This window comes from Mus musculus, chromosome 7, assembly GCF_000001635.26.
Source record: "Mus musculus strain C57BL/6J chromosome 7, GRCm38.p6 C57BL/6J".
Lineage (NCBI taxonomy): Eukaryota > Metazoa > Chordata > Mammalia > Rodentia > Muridae > Mus > Mus musculus.
Window position 1 is genome coordinate 18519702 of NC_000073.6, and position 23257 is coordinate 18542958.

Genomic DNA, 23257 nt, shown 5'->3' on the forward strand with positions numbered 1-23257 from the left:
TTGACTGTTTATGAGGGGATAAGCATGTTTGTTCAAGTTCAACCTCAGCATTTCATATTAAGAGGCTCAAAATATCGTACATCCATCTAGATGGTGTTCTGTAAGAGCAGCAATCCATTGGTATGCAGTGTGTCTCAGACACTGTGTACAGACCCAGGAGGTGTTTATTGGTGTCTATGACAAACTGTGTGAGTCTATGGCTGTTGGGATGGTTAATAAGCTTAGGCCAGGAAATAGCAATATTGTAGATCTGGCCTTCTTGGAGTAGGTGTGTCACTGTGAGTGTGGAATTGAATAAACTAGCCCTAGTTGCCAAGACATGAATCTCAGAAGAAACTTTGAAATTTGGACTTTTAACATTTGTTCAGATTACTATAGATTATGGGGACTTGGGAAGTTGGAATAATTATACTTTTATTATGCTATGTTTAGGGATTGTCCCCATACATTCATATATTTAGACAAGCCTATTAGGGCCAGGGAGTGGAATGTGATGGTTTATATATGCTTGTCCCAAGGTGTGGATTTGTTGAAGTAGGTGGTCACTGTGGGTGTGGACTTTAATACCCCAGCCTTAGCTGCCTGGAAGTGAGTATACAGCTAGCAGCCTTCAAATAAAGATGTAGAACTCTCAGCTGTGCTGCACCATGCCTTCCTGGATGCTGCCATGCTCTGGGTGATAATGGATGTAATCTCTGACCTGTGAGCCAGCCACAATTGAATGTTGTCCAAGACTTGCATTGTTCATGGTATCTGTGCACAGTAGTAAAATGCTAACTAACACAACTGTCAATCTCAGTTACTCTCTTTGGTTCAGCAATTCTTGGAACTCTATTTCCATTAAGAACAAATGGAACATTTTCCCTTTAGGCAGCACTGTGCAACAATAGTAAGCAGAGCAGTGTGTGGAGGGTACCAGGAGTTTGAAAGAATGTACACAGACAATGTGGTGCCATATGCTCCATGGAGTACTATGCAACTATTAAATACAAAGACATCATTAATTTAAAGGCAAATGAATAGAACTTGAGAATAATATCCTGAGAGAGGTAACACAGTCCCAAAATGGCATGAATGGTATGTACTCACTTATAAGTGGATATTAGCCATAAAATACGAGATACAAACACTACACTACACTACACTACACTACACTACACTACACTACACTACACTACACAGACCCAAACAAGATAAACAAGTTGGAAGGCCAAGGGAGTATGCTTGAATCTCACATAATAGGGGGAAAAATAGTTGTAGGAGGCAGATGGAGGGAGGGAATTGGGTAGGAGAGGTGATGTGGGAGAAAACGGAGGGATTCAGGATCAGGTGTAGGGAGGGATGGGAGAGATGATCAGCTAACCATGAGAATGAATGGAAATCTGTAACAGGCAGTGGTGGGGAGTTGTGGGTATCTCAATACAGAAATGCCCCACCCTGCTATAGCATGAGAGGAGGGGTCACTCATTCATCACGGCCAGGCTGACTGGGAGACTGGTCTTTGAGCTGACTGGGTTGAAGGCCTCACATTGATACTCTCCAGCATCCTCCTTCCTCACAGTATGTATCCTGAGTTGGCACTTTGATGGGGACAGGGTCATCCTCTCTGTGAGCTGCAGATTCTGATTGTTGAAGAGCCAACGGATGGAGATCCTGGTGTTGTCTGAGAAGCAAGTGAAGACAACTGAGCTCTGTACTCGAACTGTAGTGTCCGTGACTCTCACAACAGGCTGTGTCACAAGCTCTGCAAAGGAATAGAGGAGGGGACCAAATGTCATTCATCTTTCAGAAAGCTCAACCTGCCCCTCTATATCTCACACATAATAAATCTTCTAGGGAGGAGAAATTAGAGCTGTGACTACACTCATATCTTGTGCTTTGTATGTGCAACCCATGGGCTGTGTGACACTGATTCAGCCACTGAAGTTGATGTGCCTCAGTTTCCCTGTATTAGGGCAACTGTGCATGATCATTGCACTGCCTATGAGTTAAAATTCGTTGTGAGCAATGTTCTCACCTGGGGATGGGGGAGCTGCTCAGATCAGCAGCATCTGTTCCAGGCTGGATTCCTGAGAATAAGGAGGTGTCTGGAGAACTGTCACCTCTGTCCCTTCCCTTGGGGATATTATTTTCATCTGATGCATCTAAGTCCATCAGAGCTGTTGGCTTCTGTCGTGGCACCTGTCTATGGAAACTCAGAAGAGGGAGGTGCACAGGTGACCTATATGACTGAAGCTGTCATAGTGAGAAACAGCTGATCCTACACCCTGTGGGACATGGACACTCAGCCAAGCTTTGTTCCCTGTCAGCTCTGATAGGAAGTCCAATGCTAGCCCTGAGGAGAAGCTCTCTGAGGACAACTAGAGTTGAGTCTGGATCCTTGGCTTCCTGATGCTCCTCTTACTGATTTAGTAGTGAGCTGGACCATGGAGGGAGGTGGAACAGAGACTGAAACGGAAGATAGAATTGAAAGAGACAAATCCATCAAAATTGAGACTTTTGTCTTTTGTGAAAAGATGAGGTCCTGTGACCAGAGAATCTTAAATCCATCACTCAGCAGAGTTGGGTGGGAGTGTCTGCAAAGTCAGAGGGAGTGAAGAAATGACCTCCATGCCCTCGGTGGACCTAACTGTGTTTTACTTCCTCTGTGGGGAAATCTATGCTCATGTTCTTACTCAGAAGAAGTGTGGTGCAGGCAAATTTCTCTGACTTCTTCCTCTAGTGACCCCAGAATTTTAACTCCCAATCTCCATTATGGTCCAGGTAGCACCTGACATCCCTTCCAGATGGCCTTCCTGGTCTGATATCCAGCCCATTACACCTAGAACCTTGTTAGAAAAAAATCTAATTTGATATTTTGAGAAGGTCCAGTGCCTGAACAGGCTTAGATGCCTGTGGTCAAAAATCCAAAGATCTTGGATGTCCAGGTACTAATGAAATTCTCATATTTGGACCTACTGACACTGGTTAAACCTCCAGCAAACATTACCACATGGATGAGTATGGAGTGGGCAAGAGTATGGGTGTGTACAGGTGCTGGTGTACACCATCTTTTGTGTATGCTTATGGACAGATCACAGTACCAAGATGGAGGTTGGAGGTCAACTTGAGGGATCCTTTCTCATTCATTCACCTTAGGAGATTCCAGCAAGTCTCTGAGCTCCCCTCCTCCCACAGTCAAGCACTGTTCTCCTCGCCAGTGAGAAGGAGCCACTACCACAGGGTGCAAGCATTGCAGAAAAGTACACAGTGGGCCACCGTGATTGCAGCTGCCTGCTCTGCCCTCCCTCTGTGGAGAACAGCATTTGCTCCAGCACTGCCCACAAGCACTGCAGTCTTCATCCCTCTAAGCACAGCCTCTGCCCAGGCATGAGCCCTTCCCAGGGTGATACTGACTACTGTCAGGGATGGGGACAAACCAAAGCTGATAATTATCTCTGCACCCTGGGGCAGTAACAGCTCACCACAGGACTGCCCTTTCTGTGTTATCCCAAACTGCCATTTATGACACAGGATCATAAGCTTCCATTTGTTCTCAATGCTAAGGTGGGATCCACTTACTTCAGGAAGGTGACAGAGATGCCTGTGAGGACTGGGAAGGAACATGCTGATTTATGTACAGGAAAGGGACAGACCCATGCTCACTGGAGTCACCAGTCAGGGTGCAATGTCATGAGACCCAGAAGCAAGTGTGTGGGGAGTTTCATGTGGGCATGAAACAGTAGGTCACCTAAAAGCTAGTGAAAGGACAATGATCCCATAAACCTGGGGAGAGTTTCAGAGGGACTCTCAGCATGCTCTGCTGGCTGACCTTCACCTAGGGTCTGCCCATGCCCTTCCTGGGAGGCAGCTGTGTTCTGTCTAGGCAATTCCCTATGGGATATACCAGGAAGAGCTGAGAATCTGGTAACACAGGATCCTTTGACAGAGAAATGTGCTTAGTAGGTCTGAAAGACTGACTAAGAGTACCGAGGTCTGTAGGGTCAGGGATGAAGCCAGGCTACATCCTAAATGCATGGTTCCTGGAATTACTTTTCTGAGTTTTCTGCCATTCTGAACATGGAAAATCCTCAGGAGACTGGGCAGACTCTGAAGTCTTGGGCTGAGTTACTTCACCATCTACTGAGAAGGAACGTATTATACCTCATCCTGGATGCTCTCAAGTTAGAAACTCTGAATTTTTTTGCTTGTAGGAGAAAATTCCAGGAGGTGGACATCAGAGGACTAACACTTGCTAAAAGGACCTGTGTCCTTTGTCCATCATTTGGAGACACAGACCTTCCTGTGAAGTATCTTAAGTACATCCAAACAGCTAGATAATGTCCTGGGGACCCAGATTATTCCAGCTATGTGTTCCTGGCCAAGTTTCTGAAGATATCGAGAGTAACTATCATAACTGTGGCTCTTATGACAGTGCACTGAGTGGTGACACATGCCATGACAGCCTTTTACCATGTCAGCTCTTACAAGAATCCAAAGCCAAGCAAAGACAAAAACATTTCCCAGTGTCACCTGGAGTTTAACGACCACAGAGATTTTCAGCCATGGCTTCCTGATACACTCTGTGGAGACTCCATGGCTTCCTCAGCTAGGGCTAATCTGACCCTCACAGAGTCTATATTATGGCCATGGGCATGGTAAGAGGCCCAGGTCAGGGATGAGTCTGATATTCTTAGACTAAGTTACCCAACACAGGATATGTAACTCTGCGTGAATAGACAGTTGACAGGTTCTGATCTAATACTGTTGGTCCACCCAATGTGTGCCCTTCAGTACATGCCCAAATGTCAATCTAAGTACACAATGCAGTGAGGGAGAAAGCAAGGACAACCCACTCTTTAGAGATCAATTATTAAGTATAATAAGTCACACTCAGCAGTAGGAAGCCATAGAGAGTCACTTACTGTGGACGTTGACTTGGACGTGTGCTCTTACAACTCTCACATTGCTGTCTATTGCTATTAGTGTGTACAAGCCAGAGTCTTTCTCAGTGACATCCTGGAGCAGCAGGGATCCATCGGTGTACCCTATCTCTCTTCTGCTGTGTGCACGGCCGCTGATGATGGACTTCGTCGCTATGCTATATTCTGCAATTTTAAAGCCATGAGTGTTATGCACACCTTTGTACCAGGAAAAGGTTTGCAGATCTTCTGGCAGATTATGGACCTGGAGAAGAACACTTCCCCCTTCGACAGCATACCGTGGCACTGGATCGATGCTGAGTTGGGCAAAGTCAAGAGTATCACAGCACAAGGAAAGGGGGGCTGGAAGGGAAAGGAGAAAAATCATCACAAGGGATCATTGTGCTAGGTGGAAAGATGGTGACCTGCATTCTAAGCAGATGAATTCTTCATTCAGCATAGACAGGCATGTAAGGGTGTGTCTAACCCACCTGGTAGAAATCAGCAACATGGCCTCCATTCCCTCAGTGACATGGAATCTGTCATTTCCTCTGCATGGAGTTCTCTCCTCTGTGTCTACATGGCTTCCCCTCACTGCCCTGGGTCAGACACTACACACACTCATGCACACTGGGCTTTGAGATGAGGCCTCCCTCTGACCTTGGTCTCTGCACACCCTGCATATTCACTTCCTGACTTTTCTCATTTCCTTTGTACCTGCACTCAGCTTCTGACCTCACTTTCTACATGTTCTTCCTGATCTACCTGCAGCCCCCAGGACTAGGGTTGGGTGAGGGCTTGGAGCAGGCTGCTCTTCTTATCAGACCCAGGATTATGCTGCCAGGCTTTGTCAACTTGACACAAGCCAGAGTCATTTGAAACAGGGAGCCTCAACTGAAAATAGAAATACCAGAATGGCCACTGGGCAGGTCTATAGCACATCTTTTAGCTGGTGATTGACCTGAAAGGGACCAGTTCACTGTGTGCATTTCCACTCCTGAGCTCATGGTCCCATGTGCTATAAAACGAGGATGAGCACGGTGTGAGGAGACAGGCAGGAAGCAGAACCCTTCCATTCTGCCTACAAATATGCTGTGCTGGCTTGATTTTTATTTTTTTTTTTCTGTTTTTTTTTCTATTTAAAGAAACTCTACTGTTTAGTGATAATTAATACACAGAATGGATATTGACAGCCAAAAACCATTGTTCATTGTCTGCACAGAGCAGGAGTTAAGTGTCAAGTCCTGGAAAAATGGAACCCAGGACATTTTTAATCAAGCCTGGGACAGACAACTGGGGGGGGCATAGCTTCCTGGTTTTCACCATTTTGTATGGACTCCACACTTTCCTTGTGTGCATTGCAAGAGTCTCAACAGACAGAGCAGTCTGGCATCTTAGGTCCTCTGAGATACAAGGGGGAATCAGAAGACATAGCCTGACCCATGGACATTTCTCTTCTACATGTTGTGTCCTGCATATAGTGGTCAAAACCCAATGTGGGGATAAAAGTGCAGAGAGGAGGTATTCACATGCCAGCAGTAACAGTGCTCTGGTAGAAGCCCCACAATCACAGAGAATCACTTACTGTCCACCTGAAGGTAAATGTGTGCTAATTTCATTTTCCGATATCTATTCAGAGTTCGTAGGGTATAGAATCCTGTGTCTTTCCAGGTGACATCCTGAAGCAGCAGGGATCCATTGCTGTACACTGTCTCTCTACCACTGTGAGCATGACCTGGCTCACTTGAATTCTTGGCTGTTCTGTATCGAGCAATCTCAACCTTGTTAAATACAATCAGTCCTTTGTACCAGAATAGCGATTGAAGATGCTCTGGAAGATTGTGAACACGGAGAAGAACGCTTCCCCCTGCAGCAACGCTGGGTGGCACTGATTCAATAGTGAGCTTGGCAGGGAAGAAAGGGTGTCCACAGATGAAAGTAGAGGCTAGAAGGGAAGAGAGATCCATCAATATTAGGACTTTTGTGTTTGACAACAGGGGTGCCCTGTGTCCTGAGCAGCTGTGTCTATTGCTCGGCTGAGATGTGTGGGTGAGGGTCTCCCTGCTATACTTGGTGGAGTTCACCACATTACCTTCATGCTCTCCATGTCCCTTGCTTGTAATTTCCTCTCTATGGTGCTCTCTCTTCGGGTGTGTACACGGCCCTGCCTCACTGTCTTGAGATCTTTGATCCCACTCAGTATAGATGGTGTTAGTGTGCTTCCTCCTGACCCCTTCCCCAGCACACCTGTCTTTACTCTCTGAAGCTTTTGTTATGTTTCTATTTCTTTAATGGTTGCCCCCAACATATGATTCACCTTCTAGCTTTCTTCGCTGGTCTGTCTTGCTGTCCACTAGGGCTAGAGAATTGTAAGACCTGGTAGTGTTCTTATATTTTTTAAACAAATGTTGCCTAAAAACACATCAGATAGCTGTGGGGAGCCAAGGAATGATGGAATGAGTGAATGATGTCTCAGGACCATGCCTGCTCATAGTCACACTCATATATTTGCAGTACAGTGGTCAATAATTCCATTGCCTTTGATTTTTTATTACACTTTGTGTGTGTGTGTGTGTGTGTGTGTGTGTGTGTGTGTGTGTGTGTGTGTGTGTCCCTGCTTACAAGCTCACACCTTTCTGTAAAAGTGTTTCTCATTGTGTGTTGGTGAGTGGAGGGCACAATTCCTAGGTGGGGTTCAGGAAACAACTTGTATTCACTGCTTCTAAGGCTGCCAGACAATGAAGTAAAGGCCCATATCCACTGAGCTATGTCACTGATCAACTGGAGCTTAGTTTCTTATTTGGGACTTCAAAGCTAAGAACATCAGTTTTGAGAACACTGTGCTCATGCTCATTAACTGTGGGTGAAAACACTCTCCCCTCCCCTGCTTCTGCAGAGACTCCTGCTGCTGCTGCTGCTGCTGCTGCTGCTGCTGCTGCTGCTGCTGCTGCTGCTGCTGAACCTCTGTCCCACTGTGGCTTCTCTCCTACAAACCCTGAGACTCCTCTCAGGTCAATGAGCTCCTTAGGAGACTCCAGAGAATAGAAGAGTCCTCTCCTCTCACAGTCTGTAAATGGCTCCTCACCCATGATCAGGAGGGGCTGACAGGTGGTACAACCTTTGCAAAGAGTACACAGGGGGACTCCCTGGACACTGGCCTGATCTGTCCTCTGTTTGTAGCAAATCTGGTCCAGCCCACCTCACTCCTCCTATGGCCTCAGCCTCCTCCCAGACAGAAGCATCTTACAGAGGACCATAGGCTGTGGGTTGCTCTGTGTTCTCTGCCCTATACACTCTCAGGATGACCAACGTACCCTCTCCTCTTGGCTCTTCCTGTTTCATCCCTCCATATTACACAGTGACAAACAACCTTCTGAGTATCACTGGGCCCTGAAACAAGAGCAGCTCCCCATGGGTGGCCCTCAGTAGTACTCTCATCCTGGGTCAGTCAGCAACAAAGAAGAAGCCTCTACACTCTCTGTGACAGAAACCCAGCTGGGCACCCAGTCTGCCCTGTGTTCTCATTGCTCTGGAACAATGGAATTTGCTTTCAGGAGGAAAGTGACAGATGTGTGTGAGGGACCCAAAGGGACCAGATCCATGGTGACTGGGGAAGGGGACAGATCATTCTCACTGCAGGCAACAGTCAGGATTCTGAGAAAGAAGAAAGACCCAGGAGCAGATGGGTCAGGAGCCCACAGCCTGAGTGTGTGGGAGGAGGTGACCTGGGTCTTAGAAGGACTACTCTAGGCTTCATCATCCCATGCATGGTTTCAAGATGGTGCTCACACTTCCTCTTCCTGATGAGCTGTGAGGTAGGTCCACCCATGTGCACCCTGGCATTTCTGAGATACCTTGAACCTCTGTATAGGTGATTCCCCTGGGACACCCTTAATCCCCAGAGAAAATACATGTCTGGAATATGAACATTATCCCCTGGCAGGGCAGTAGACACAGGAAGCAGCTAAGAGGTCTGAGGAGACTATGACAGTGACCTGCTGGTCTACAAGGAAGAGATAAAAGCCACCATAAAAGGAAAGGTCCTGATTCAGGCATATTGGTTTATTAGTATTCCTTGAGTGTCAACAGGCTATGCCTGTTCTTCACTGTGGTAACTGCAGCTCATGTCTGGAGAACTGTCCACAACAGTACAGCCTGTTCTATTTCCTTATAGGAGAGACTATACTGGCCTCAACAGAAAAGACCTTTTCAGTTTGACCTGTGTAGTCTCTCCTTCACTGATGGAACCCTGACCTTCTTGGAAGTCTCATGAACCCATTAGGACAATCGGTTAATGGCCTGGGGATCTTCCCTGATGTGGTCTCCCTCTGGGTCACTAGGATGACCAGGAGACATAGCCTGATCATGGCTCTCATGGCAGTACACGGTTTGGTTCCACATGGAGCAAGACATTGACTACAACAAGCACTCTTCTCTGCAGACAGAAAGTCAAGATCTAACCCTAGCACAAAGCTTCTCAGGGCCCACAGGAGGCTGGAACAGAGGTGTGGAGTCAGGAGTTTCTGGTACTCAGCTCTGTAAGATGCCCATGGCTTCCACAGGCCCTTCTTTCTTTCCTCAAGGACTTTCTCGAGGAAGGTTTCCTATGAAGGACCCCAAGATCTAGACAGAGGCTGATGTCCTTGGCTGACTTGCCCACCCTGTATCCAGGTTTCTCCAAGATGAAGTTAAATGAGGGATTCTGCACACCTGACATTGTTCTCCACCATGTGTGTCCTGCACTAAATGTTCAAGCCCCAACATGGAGACACAATGCTGAGGGAAAGGAGACACAGGCCAGGCCTGACACTTCTGTGTGTCTAGTGGAGGGACCCAACCCAGCACTCAGACTTCACAAAGAATTACTTACAGTACACCTGAAGGAACATGGATGTATTTGATTCCAGTTTTCCATTTTTACTTATGGTACGAAGAGTGTAATATCCTGTGTCCTCCTGGGTGACATTTTGGATCCACAGAGACCCATTTCTGTGCAATGTCTCTCTACCGCTGTGCTCAGGTCCAGTCACACTTACATTATATTGTAGTGAATACAGTGCAATTCCAAGTTTCAAATTTAGCAACCCTCTGTACCAGGCAAGGCCTAGAAGATTCTCTGGCAGATTGTAAACATGTAGAAGAACATTTTCTCCTTCAACCACTTGGAGTGGTAAAGAATGGATGATGACTCTGGCAGTGGTGGGCAGGAGCCAGTAGGTTAAGATGGAGGCTAGAGGGAGGAGAAATAAGTCACCAATCATGAGTATGTTTGAGCATCCCTCAGCTTATGCCTATGGGTAGTGGTATGCCCATAATAGAGATGTGCACCATAACCTCCATGCCTTCAGAGGGTATCATTTCTTCTCTGTGAAATCCTCTACTCAGTTGTCCCCATATCACTCTTCATCTAAAGAGTGTGTGCTGTGATGAGAATGAGCTCTCTTTCATCCTCCTCTGCTTCCTCCTATCCCTCCTCCTCTCCTGCACACAATCCTCACTTTCTGGATTGTGTTTTGTTCTAGTTACAGTTCTATTAAACCATTGAATCTATTCTCTGGTGTGCCCTTCCCCCCAGCCTTGATCTGGCTGATTCAGACCTTGTGTTTCTCACAGTCAGCTAGCCCACCTAGGGTGGAGTCTTCCAAACTAGGTAAAATCTATTGTCCTGCTACATCTGCTCCTTCTTCTAAGAAGCCACTACCTGCTGAGAGGCTGAACCTGTTTTTCTGATGAGATCTTGACAAAGCAACAAGATCCTGGCATAGTAGGGGATGGGTCCCCTCCCCCCTTATAAGATCAGACTCATAAACATTGGGCCTTGATCAGAGAACTTTGTCTTGGATCGTTAGTTCTCTCTCTGTCCATCCCATACATCCCCAGCTTTCATTTCAAGAACTCAATTCATGTAGCTGCTGGAGGCTATACTCTAGATATTGTGACTTCTGGATCACTAGAAAAGGCTCTGTGGTGTAGATACTTTGATCCTTCTTAGAAGGGGGAACCAAATACCCATGGAAGGAGTTACAGAGACAAAGTTTGGAGCAGATACTGAAGGAATGACCATCCAGAGATTGTTCCACCTGGAGATCCATCTGATATACAACAACAAACCCAGACACTATGATGGATGCCATCAAGACCTTGATGACAGGAGCCTGATATAGCTGTCTCCTGAAAGGCTCTGCCAGTGCATGACAAATACAGAAGTGGATGTTCACAGCCATCCATTGGACAGAGCACAGGGTCCCTGATGAAGGAGATAGAGAAAGTACCCAAGGAGCAGAAGGGGTTTACAGCTACATAGGAGGAACAACAATAGGAACTAGCCAGTACCCCCAGAGCTTCCTGGGACTAAACTACCAAGCAAAGAAAACACATGGTGGGATTCATGGCTCTAGCTGAATATGTAGCAGAGGATAGCCTAGTTGGTCATCAATGGAAGAAGAGGAACTTGGTCCTGAGAAGGTTCTATTCCCAAGAATAGGGGAATGCCAAGTACAGGAAGCAGTAGAGGGTGGGTTGGGGAGCAGAGGGAAGGGGAAGGGGGTAGGGAGTTTTCTCAGGGGAAACCTAGAAAGGGTATGACATTTGAAATGTAAATAAAGAAAATGTCTAATAAAAACATTTTTTGGTTTTTTTTTAAAGGCTTTGTGAAAACAGTGATTAGAATTATCTTTTTGGAATGTTCAGCTCCTTAAAAGATCTCAGAAAATAATGGGGGTAAAAAGGAAGGAAAAAAAAAACCAAAGGAAACAGGAAGGAAGGAAAGTAGGAAGGAAGGAAGGAAGGAAGGAAGGAAGGAAGGAAGGAAGGAAGGAAAGGAAGGAAGGAAGGATATCTCCATGAATTTATCTACATAGTGCCCAGGTTTGTTACAAATGGCTATCATTACATTCAAGTGTGATTTATATTTCTGTATTGTATATGTGGGTTTGGGAAGGCACGTGTCTCAGTGTGCACATTGCAGGTACATGACACACATGTGTATAGAGGGCAGAGAAGACCCTGCAGTACCCTGTATCTCCATCTACCCTATGAGAGCTGAGGAATGAATTCAGACTGGCATGTCTCCACACACTGAGCCATCTCATTGCCCCTCCCAGGTTTAATTTCAATTTGGAAAATCAGCATGTCAGGGTTGGAAACAAGGGCTTCAGATCATGGCAGCCAATGTGACTGATTTTGAACAGGGGTACCTGAGGATTATCCTCCCCTCATCAGCTCCTGTCTGCTCAGAGCTCCTGCTGCTGAGCCTCTGTCCCTCAATGTATCTTCTGCACTGCAACTACAGACACCCAAGTCTTCTCTAAACATCTCCTCTACAGAAGACATTGGGCTTCTGAGTTACCCTTCCCATACAATCAGATAGTTGAAACACTTACCTGTGAGCAGGACCCTCTGCCAGGAGGTACACACTTTGCTGAAAAGTTCAAAGGACACCACCATATTTAGTCTCACTGTACTGTCCTTTCACTGAAAAGACCTTCAGCTCCTGCAAGGCACCTGGTCTCCGATTTCCTTCTTTCTTCTAAGTGGAATTTCTCTCAGGCAGGAGCACTTCCAAGAATCCTACAGGCTGTGGGATCTGTGTCCAAAGCACTGCTCAGTCACTTCCACTCTCAGTGCTGCCCCACATCTTTCTCACATTTTCTCTCTTTATGTTTCTTCTCCAACAAAACCTTGAGTAACAAGGCTGATAAGCATCGACAAGCCCTCAGAGAATAACAACTCATCCAAGGGCTGACATCTGCTGACTCCTGGACATGTGTCTGTCAGCATCAGAGAGGGAGCCTTCATCTTTCCTATGTGTCCCTGTGACACACAGACCCAGCTGAGCACCCAGTCTGCCCTGTGTCCTCAGTGCTCTGGGAAGGTGGGATTTCCCAACAGGATGGTGACAAATATTACTGTGAGTGTTGGAAGAAACCAGAGTTGTGTGACAACTGAGGATGAAGATAAACCCTTTATTACTAATGTCACCAGTTAAGTTCCTGACTCAAGACTGAGTTCCTGAAGCAGCTGTGTGATGAGATTTATGTTCTTGGTGTTGGGGAAGAGGTGACCTGTATGTCCTGGAAAGGACTGTGGGCTCCTCTTCCTACTGACTGCTTCAGGTAACCTTCCAGAATTATGGGTTGGTTGAACTGTGTGTTGGCTGAGCCAAACTGCTCTTTGGTCTTCCTGGGTCACCTATGCCCTTTGTCTGGGTGATTCTGCAGCAAAAGTCCTGACTTCCCCTTGGGAGATGCCAGGAGGGAGGGGAATTTCAGGATGCCCAGCAAGGGGCGGGGGCATAGACACAGGAAACAGAGCAGGGTCTAGGGAGAGAGATCAAGGTTAGTGGGGACAGGAATGGAAAGCAGACTCCTAGGCAAGGTCAAAGCTCAAGGAAACAATTGAGAGTTAGGTGTGGAACCTGATACCTCAGAATAGAGTTTTCTGGGAGAACTGAAGGCTCATTTCCAGGGCTAGAGCAGGGGGGTAAACACCACAATATGACCTGCCCTGGTCCCTTCAGCAAGGTGGGATGCAGGGACCATCATCCTGCTCATGTGCTTTGCAGATCTCATGATTCCATCTAGGGTGGGATGAGTCTAGGCAGGCTTCCATATTCTCCCTGGGAAATCCAAGACTAAAGTTGGATGAAGTGGTGTGCCTCCAGAGGATAGGTCCTTTCAGGAAGAGCTTTGTACCCAAAAATGTAAGTGGAAAAGCATGGTTCATTTCTCTTCAGACTCAAGCAAGAGGACAGTAATGGAAATGGGGTGCACCTGTACTCACTGGCCCATGTCTAGGGTCTCAATCCTTCCTTCTCCTGGCCCAATGGATACTGAGGGACCCCTACTGAGGACAGGAAACAGAACAGTGATTCAAATGGAAGTGCCAACTGCCCTTCCCTGTACAGTGATATAGGTCTCTTTATCTCACTGTGATAAAAACACTGTGAACAGAAGCAGTTCAGGAGAGCAGAGCATGCACTTCCTGTCCAGGTCTGGGACATAGTGTGTAACCTCCCCCCACAGCCTGAAAACAGGCTGAGCAGGCTTGACTTGTTGTCACTAGGAAATCACCTGGGGTGGAGCCTGCCACCCTATTGTTCTACCACTGCCACCGCTGCTACCTGCCACCTAGCTATTCCTGAGCCTACACGTGGTCACCTGCAGCTGGACTACAAGGATGATTCGGTGGGAATGGGCCCCCTTTTTATAAGCACATGTTCCCCAATATTGAACTTGAATCTTGATCAAACTATTGTCTTGGTTCCATCCTTTCTTTCGTTGCCTAGATTCCCTCTTTTCTTCCAGATTCCAAGGTGCCTTCCAGGCTTGAACCTGGACATGTGAGCCGCTGGTTGGCCTCAACGATAGTGTAGCCCTGAAGGAAGTCAAGGCAGAAAACATGCTGCTTGCTGGATCATTTGCTGGATCATTCTCTGGATCATGCTTAGCTAGCTCTCTTATGCAACCAAGGACCATCTGCCTATGCATGGTGCTGCCCACAGTGCCCTGGGCTTCCTGCATCAGTTAAGACAATTGCTTTCAGACATATCCCCAGCCAGAGCAGATAAGGAAATTATTCAGTGTAGAATTTTCCCCCAGGTGACTTCTGGCTGTGTCAAGGTGACAGTTAAAACTAACAAGGACACTGTATTAAACTGTCAAGTCCTTCTCCAAAGGGAGACACCACAGGAAGTTTCCTATTCTACAAATGAGTGTCCTTCTCTCTCCATTCAGACATCATATGTGCTGATGTCCACAGCCCCACACAGCTGAACACTCAGCCAGGACACCAGTCAAGGTTATCCACATTTGGTTTACTCTTCAAAGGTCACATAATCTGAGCTCAGGGATGCTCTGGTTAACACTGGTGACATTCTTAATAGTAAGCAAAAAGGCATCTTAAAAGCATAAATATCATCCTGACAAGGGACAGGCCTCCAAGGCACATTCATCCCCTGTCTCTTCTGACTCCACTGAACTCAGAGCAGAAGCCAATCACCAGCTGAAACAAAAAAGGAGCTGGGAAATTTTGAGGTAAAAACCTTGAGAATGATTCCAAGTTCTGAGTGATCCTCCGGGTCATGGGAGTGATCCTCTGGGTCATGGGATTATGGAAGCAAATGGATGGACAGGAAGGCATGGGCAGAGGACAGAAAGAAAACTCACATGATGTTAAGCTTGCCTTTCCCCCTGGAATTTTCCACTTACCTGAAAGAAAATCTCTCTATCTTTCTCTCTCTCTCTCTCTCTCTCTCTCTCTCTCTCTCTCTCTCTCTCTCTCTCTCTCCCCCATGTCTCTCTCCAACACCAATTCAGAGTCATCCAGGAGAAATCAGAGATGCAAAAAGAAATGGAGGAGACAGAGACAGAGCTAGACCTCATGAGACTATTGGTAACTGTTTGTGACTGTGGGCTTGCCTTGGGAAGTAATGTCTGTATCTATTCATAAAGCCAAGGCTTCATCCCAAAGCTCAATGCTGACATTTCAATAATCCACTTACCAACACCTGTAAGTTTCTTTCCCTGTGGTCCTATTGAGGCCAATGGTCAAGTTCTAGACAAGGGAAATATAGGACCCATTAGTAGTAGTGGTGTTTCTGGGAATAAAGTGTTCTTGGGAGCAAGACTGGGGCTTTCAGCTGTTAATCCAAGACTAATGTGCAAGATGGTGAGAGGCTGTGTGGCAGGAGAGGTTGAGGTTTGACCCTGGATGGTAATGAATGTCTGAGAGGAATATCAGCAGGACATCTGAGCCATTGGAGCAAACAGAATAAAGCCACAAGTGATGTCAGCAGAGGGAAGGGGAAATCCTGGTATCTAGAAGGCTACAGTATCTGCTCTATAACCTCAGTTAAACAGGTCCCAGTCAGAGCTAGGGTGCAGCTTTGTAGTAGAGTACTCATGTGGCAAGCATGAGCCCTGTTCCCTCACCAGCATACACAAAGAAGAACCACACTAAATACCCATGTGTTCATTAAGTCTGACTCCCAGGGTCTCCTGCACTTTATCACCCTAAGCATCTCTAGATAAGAAAAGTCCCTCCAGCCCATCCTAGCTCAATTCTAGGCCTGTCTCATGTGCTTTGGCTAGACCAGGATGTCCTGGTCTTCATAGGGTACAGAAGGTCTGTGTCATGAACCCAGGAGCGACAAAGTGAACTGCTTCTGTCCCTCTGTATTTAGATAATTGTAGAAAGAATGCGATGAAAGTAATTAAGACATTTAATAATTAATATGATTAACACTGTTATCCTCACAGTTAATGATCAGGATGAGTGAGTCACTGTAGATAACACTTACTGGGTCCCAGGTTTTACATTCCTAGGGACCTGTGTCAACTGGGACATGAATAAGTGAGAGTCCTGCTATCCTTAACTTTAGCTTCCCACCTACTGAGAGGCTGTGACCATTTTCCCTTCACAGGTAGGTTTATTCTGAGTCTCAGGTTCATGCTTTAAGGCTACTATCTTCACATTCCCTGGGGTTAGAATTGTCACTTCTGATGGTGTCATTGCATAGCAGTGCTGTGCAGCCATCAGAAAGAACAAGACCCTTGTGAGGCCTCTGATGCCTACAGAGGCCTCATTCATTCACTTTTATTCTCTGTAAACTCCACCCCTGATCCATGTCCTTGGAGAATCAGGCAGAAGGACCTGAGTACTCAGACATGGTGAGTCTCATGTGCTGTGTATGAGAAACAGTCTTTGCCCCATAGGAGTTGAGCTGCAGAGCTTTATAGTACAGACCTAAGACCTGGAGTCATAGCCCGAGTGTCTCTCCTGGTTCTCAGAGATTCACTGTCTCCCTTGCACCATGAAGCTTTACCCCTCCAGCTACACTGATCTCCACTGCTGATCCTGGAGTCTCCTGTGCTGTGTGGGAGAAAGTCTTTGTCCCATAGGAGTTGAGCTGCAGAGCTTAATAGTACAGACCTAAGACCTGGAGTCATAACCCCACTGTCTCTCCTGGTTCTCAGTGATTCACTGTCTCCCTTGCACCATGAAGCTGAATCTCTCCAGCTACACTGATCTTCACTGATGAGCCTGGGCCAGCACCCTCAAAGACTTTGCTTTCCAAGGCTGCCCTAGAGATCAGATATAAGAAGACTGCACACTGAACTTCCTTTAGAAACATCCACAGCCTGTCCTCAGGGCTTGATTGTGGTCAGAAATCTCACTTGAGATAGTAATCAGGAATGGAATTCACTTTATTACCCAAGCTAGACCATCATGACATGTGCCAACCTTGCAAAGGGTTCCATGGTGACAAGCATAAGGCACAGGACCACAAAAGACAAAGAATGAGCCTCAGAAGAATGGAAGAATGAAGGGTATGAGAGTCAGGCACAGGCTTGAAAGAAAACCACTTTCTTCCTTCACCTGAAATGCCCTATACTCCACACATGAGTACCAAGTAGATATAATTCATGATACAGAGGTGGCTGTTTGCTTTATTCTAAGATTATATGTGTACAGTTATATTAGCAATATGCATATCTATACACCACTGCATTCCTGGTACAAACAGAGAGCAGAAAGGGGCAATGTCTCCTCTGAAAATGGAGTGACAGATGGCTATGAGTGGCTATGGGTGTGCTAGGAACTTAACTTAGCATCTCTGTAAGATCATCCACTGCTCTTAACCATACAGCCATCTTTTGAGCCATCCAGGATAAGTGTTTTCAGAAGCAGATCTGACTGGCAAAAGGTAGATACCAAGCACAGGCTGGAACTATGGCTCTAAGGGCTCGTGTGTTTGGCATATCCTGGATAGGGATTGGGGATTCAAACTTTCTCAATACGAGAGCATTGTTACTAAAACCCAGGACCTAAAGCCAATCCTTGCAAGGATGATTTCTCTAAAGAGCACAATCAGGTGATGAAAAAGAGATGGGTTAGCCAAGAGAGCCATGTAGTACATGCAGTATCTAATGGGACAGGGAAGCAAAACCATATCCATTGTGTTCCAGGCAGAGTGACTGTTGGACAGCAGAGGTCTCATGATTGCCTGTCTAGTACATGGGCTCAGGAGTCATGAAATGCTACAAAAAATTTTTCAAAGACAGTGGCTTAGCTCTGGAATCACATCTGAGTATCCATTTGTTTTCAGTTCTTGGAGAATATGCCCCCTTAAGCATTTAATGAACAATATTAACATCAGCAAGGCTTCCAGGATGGGTATACTGGATACATGGATAGAGACAGAGAACTTGTGCTTCATATCTGTCACCTGTGGCCTATGTGAGGCTCATGTAGACACAGTGTTCCCTGTGTCTTAGTTTCCCAGCAACAGCACACTTGAAAAACAAATGTTGCAGTGTCTACAAGGTAGCCTTAAATATGAGAAACAGCCTACATTGGGTCACTATGGCTGTCCAGATCAGCAGCATAGGTTACCATTTTCCTGAAAGGGAGAATTTGTTAGACTTATTCCCTCAGGACATGAATCATGAAGAGCACCTATGTCCTCTGTCCATCTCATGGGGACACTAGCATCCCTGTAAAAACTCATAAGCCATCAGAAGAGTTGGATGATTGCCTAGGCAAATGCACAGCTGTGCTCTCCATTTTGGGACTCAGAAGGACATGCCCAGTGACCTATCCAACCTGTGGCTCTCATACAAGTGCACTCTCTGGTTCCCTGAGCTAGGATATTCAGACAGATAGTGCATATTTCTGCTCTGTTAACTCTGAAAGCTCAGATCCCAAAACTGCATTCATTAATTCAAGGTCGCTGGAGTCAGTTTTCTAGGAAACTTATGCAGAGCCAGGACTTCCTGGTTGTCCCCCTTCTAGTAAGATTCCACTGTTTCTGCAACCAGATTTTTGGACCCAGGGAGATTTCTCAGGATGCATTTATCGTGAGAGCCACACAATCTGTGGAAATACTGATTCTATGGCAGAGCTACACACAGAGACATGTATGCACACAGACTCTCTCTCTCTCTCTCCCTCTCTCCCCCTCTCTCCCTCCCTCTCCCTCTCCCTCTCCCTCTCTCTCTCTCTCTCTCTCTCTCTCACACACACACACACACACAAACACAAACAACACACACATGCTGCCCTGAAGAGAATAACACATTCTGATATTTCAGTTTGTCTACACTGGATCTGTCTTCAGATAAATTACTCAAAAGTGGCACAAATTTCTGACAGGATGAAGCTGCTTGTATTCTAATGCTTACCTCAACAATCAAAATTGTTTGCACAAAAGGGTCAGCAAGAAGCTTCTCAAAACCTGCACTCAGTTAATTCTCGTTGGTAAAAAAAAGATGCCAAGTAACTAGCCAATAGCTAGGGAGAAGAGACGTGAAGGGTTTTAGGTATCCAGGGATCTGGACCAGGAAGGAGAGAGAGCTGCCATGCCACAGGAGGAGTAAGAAACTGAGTACCATGTAAACGATCCAGAAGAACACAGCTCAGAGGGTAGATTGACTGGGTCAAGAGCAGCCAAGATGGAACATATAATTTAGTGACAAGTAGCTCAGAGTTATCAGTAGGATATAGATTCTTAGAGCATGGAGGTTGGGCAGATGTCCAACTGTTGTGCTGCCTAAAGCATATTAAAATATAAAGGCAAAACCCAGAGCTGATCCTGTGCCACAATGCCTCATACTCAAATACTTCTGGGAGAAAGCTGGTCTCCCACTAGTATTAGCAGACCTGTGAGCACAGGAAAGACTATCACTTCTGTTCCAAGGGACCTGCTCAGATCTATCAGGGCACAGGAACCAAGATACATCCAAGGACAAGATCCTCCTGGTTTTAGTCTGCAACTTGGTGCTGAACCTGAGCCACAACTCTCCATACTCAAATTCCTCCCAAAGAGAACTGGTCTCCTAGGAATACAGAGGTTTGCAGGAGTGACAAGCCACACTCAGAGACAGCAAGACTAGCTAACACCAGAGATATCCAGATGGCTCTTGCACGCGCTCAACTGACCAGGAAGAACAATGCTGCAACAGGATCCTTCTGCACACGTTTATTGGGAGAGCATTGATTGCATAGGCAAAAGAAGAACAACGAACAAGGAAAATGATGCTGCTTATATACCCCTCCATGTGACGTGTCAGCTCCTGATTAGCTGCTCACTCATCACCCCACTACTACGCCCCGGGATGGGCAGTGACTTGGCATGAATTTACTCTTGCACCTGCGCACATTACTTGTTTACCAGTTAGGCACAGCGGAGGCTCGTGATGGCAATTGCTCATGGCTATCCACATCTCCCCCATTTTATTTTATTAAAACGCAAGCCACTCTTTAATGGATGAAGATAGAGGTCGAATACCTAGTGTGCAGAAATAGGGGCCATGTACAGGATTAGCTCTTAGGCTCACAGGCTTTTACCCAGAACAACCCTGACCTGCTCCCCTGCCGTTTTTCCTAAGGGAAGGACACTTGGACACTCAACCCTCATGCAAATCGACTTGTCTTCTAGGAGTGCCCAAACCTCTGAGCGACTCCTATGCGGTGCTTAGCCCAACAATCCATAAGAGTCAACGACCTACTCACTCGTCCCTTGCAATGAGTCTAGCCTCTAGGGGTGCAAGAGCTGAGTATGGCCTAAGGCGAGCTTGAATTGTTGTATCTCTCTCATTTTCCACAGAACCAAGGAGCGCAAGAGCAGAGAACTCAGATGTCAATTAATTCTTAAGCATGGATAGCCAAATTTCAGGGGAGGCCCCTTGTTCAATGGCTGCAAGTGCTTGAGTGATAATGACCTTGTCACGGTTTTGTTTTGTTTTGGGTTCTGAGCTTGCAGACCAACCAGAGCATGGACACAAGCACACAGCAGATGGCAGCAGCAAACAAAATTACCCCCACCCATTCCTTAAAGTAAGAAAAAGCAGAGGTAAAATTGCCAACAATGATGGATGCTATTCGAGTTCCATTAAGGCTTAAAATCTGGCGTTAGATGTAAAGAATTGAGGAAACACCCAAATTCGTCAAAGGCATAGGTTTCAGGAACACAGAGCTCTTCAGTTTTCACTAGCAGGAGCACCTCCAGCCACAGGAACATCCACGTCCTCACAGCTCCACCTGCCCTGAATTGCTCTGGTCAGCCTCTCCGGGACCTGCAGCTGTTGTCGATGATCCTGAGGAAACACAAACAGACCCTCTCTCCCAAACCAATTGAGAGCGCTCCTCTCTCACCTGATTCAGTGCCTTATTGTCTCTCTGGAGTTCTACAACACTGTCAACACCGGTGGGCAATGATTTCCACACCCTTATGGCAATCTGATTCACCTGCTCAAATACCTGCACTGGATATCCTGTCTGTTGTTGTGCAAATCAACCTCGATCAAGCAGCATATCTCTATCCCATGCAAATTCAGCTTGATCAGTGAAAATAGGACATCCCAGCAAGGAGAATCTAATCTCTCTCCAAATCCCCGAACAGAAGGTCCGTCTATATGCAGCTGCCTGCCCCTGTAAGAGTCCATTTGCAATCGGCCCTCAGCAGGGCTTTTTCAGCTGTACCTGACTCCCAGCCACAGTGCTTTTATCACTTTCTACTGTGCAAATTGAGGCTGCTTTTCAAACAAGTTAAAGGATGGACAGCCAGCAGATAAAGTTTTCAACATAAAACACAAAACAATAATCATACACCAAAAACAGACAATAGACAGACAGGGAATAAAACTTGGGGTCTCAAAGGGACACAAATATCCTATCCAAAGCTAAAAATATCTCCATAGGAGCCAGAGCAGGATGTCTCCTGTTTTTCTTCTGTCCCTAGGAGAGCTCTAAAATAACTTTTTTTTTTTTTTTACTTATTTTTCTGCGCGTGCCTTCTTTTTCATTTCTCTCTGTTTCTGATATGCTTCCCTGGTGCTCCTGCAAAAGTCATTGCCCTTCCTTAACAGCTAGCTCACATTTCTTGTCCTGGATAAAGCATCCTTGAGGTACTCACCTATCTACGTGAGGTTCTTAGCCCCAAGGTCGATCCACAAGTTTATCTACACTTGCTTTATGATCTTATGTGTCTGCCGAGCTACCCCCAGCAGATACACTCGTGTCCAGGGTGATGAATAATTAAGGCAATAGCATAATATCAAGGCTAAGAAAGAAAGCAAGCAACACAACCCCAACAACAATTACCGGACCTACTGTGTAAGAAAGCATACCTCTCAGAGACTCACATTAATTTCCTTTTACTTACGGGTACCCCTGTTCCCCAGCTGAAGAGTTCTGAATCCACGGAGTTGAATCCTTCTCAACAGTCTGTGTTACGGGAACACTTCATTACCACCGTTCCCCAGCTGAAGAGTTCTGAATCCACGCCGTATCCTTCTCAACAGTCTGTTTTACGGGAACCTTTATCAACCACTCCTTCCCCGCGATGCAGTTCTGAATCCTCCCTGTAGCAGGGGGTCTTCACTCGTGCCTGAAGATGTTTCTCGTCCCGGGTTTCGGCACCATTTCTTGCACGCGCTCAACTGGCCAGGAAGAACGATGCTGCAACAGGATCCTTCTGCACACATTTATTGGGAGAGCATTGACTGCAGAGGCAAAAGAAGAACAACGAACAAGGAAAATGATGCTGCTTATATACCCCTCCATGTGACGTGTCAGCTCCTGATTAGCTGCACACTCATCACCCCACGACTACGCTCCGGGATGGACAGTGACTTGGCACAAATTTACTCTTGCACCTGCGCACATTACTTGTTTACCAGTTAGGCACAGTGGAGGCTCGTGATGGCAATTGCTCACGGCTCTCCACAGATGGCCAGCGACAATGGCAAGAACTTAAGCATCAGAAACAAGGCTACTTGGCATCATCAGAATCCAGTTCTCTTACCACAGTGAGTCCTGCATTCCCTAACACATCAGAAAAGCAAAACTCTGATTTAAAGTCACATCTCATGATGATGAGAGAGGACACTAAGAAAGGCTTAAATAAATCCATAAAGAAATAGAGAACACACGTAAATAGCTAGAAGACCTTAAAGAGAAAACAAAAAAATCCCTTAAATAATTACAGAAAAACACAAACATCAGGTGTAAGAATTGAACAAAACCATCCAAGACCTAAAAATGGAAATAGAATCAATAAAGAAATCACAAAGGAAGACAACATGGCAGATGAAAAAAAACACAAAAGAGAATAGGAGTCATAAATGCAAGCATCACCAACAGAATAATACAAGAGATAGAAAATAGAATCTGAGGTGCAGAAGATTTTAAAACATTTACACAACAGTCAAAGATAATGCAAAACTCCTAGCCCAAAACATCCAGGAAATCCAAAACACAATGAGAAAACCAAAAGATGACAGTGAAGATTCCCAACTTAAAAGGCAAGTAAATATCTTCAACAAAGTATAGAAGAAAACTTCCCTAACCTAAAG

The 23257-nt window shown here is 46.0% G+C and overlaps 1 protein-coding gene across 2 annotated transcripts; it reads right to left on the reverse strand.

Annotated features, from left to right (window-relative positions):
- On the reverse strand, positions 1 to 12565 carry Psg25 (pregnancy-specific glycoprotein 25). Of its 2 annotated transcripts, XR_881643.3 has the most exons (6): positions 12284 to 12565; positions 9772 to 10131; positions 6487 to 6846; positions 4905 to 5264; positions 2018 to 2194; positions 1655 to 1744 (listed from the first exon to the last, which is right to left on the reverse strand). XR_881643.3 is itself a non-coding variant. In NM_054060.1 (5 exons), the coding sequence occupies exons 1-5, from the start codon at positions 12345 to 12347 to the stop codon at positions 1461 to 1463; spliced, it is 1428 nt and encodes a 475-aa protein (NP_473401.1). In that variant the 5' UTR covers positions 12348 to 12526; the 3' UTR covers positions 1 to 1460. The 2 variants fall into 2 exon arrangements, 1 of the variants encoding a protein (NP_473401.1); NM_054060.1 differs by lacking the exon at positions 2018 to 2194 and having other exon boundaries at positions 1 to 1744; positions 12284 to 12526.
- Positions 12566 to 23257: the final 10692 nt, after the last annotated feature.

Coding starts and splice junctions, on each gene's coding strand:
- Psg25 (NM_054060.1), bottom strand. CDS start 12,347: ATGGTGGTGTCCTTTGAACTTTTCAGCAAAGTGTGTACCTCCTGGCAG. Junction 10,132..12,283: donor GCAGAGGGTCCTGCTCACAG/GTAAGTGTTTCA, acceptor TCCTCCCTCTAG/CCTCCATCTTAACCTACTGG. Junction 6,847..9,771: donor CATGTTCCTTCAGGTGTACT/GTAAGTAATTCT, acceptor CTTCCCTTCTAG/CCTCTACTTTCATCTGTGGA.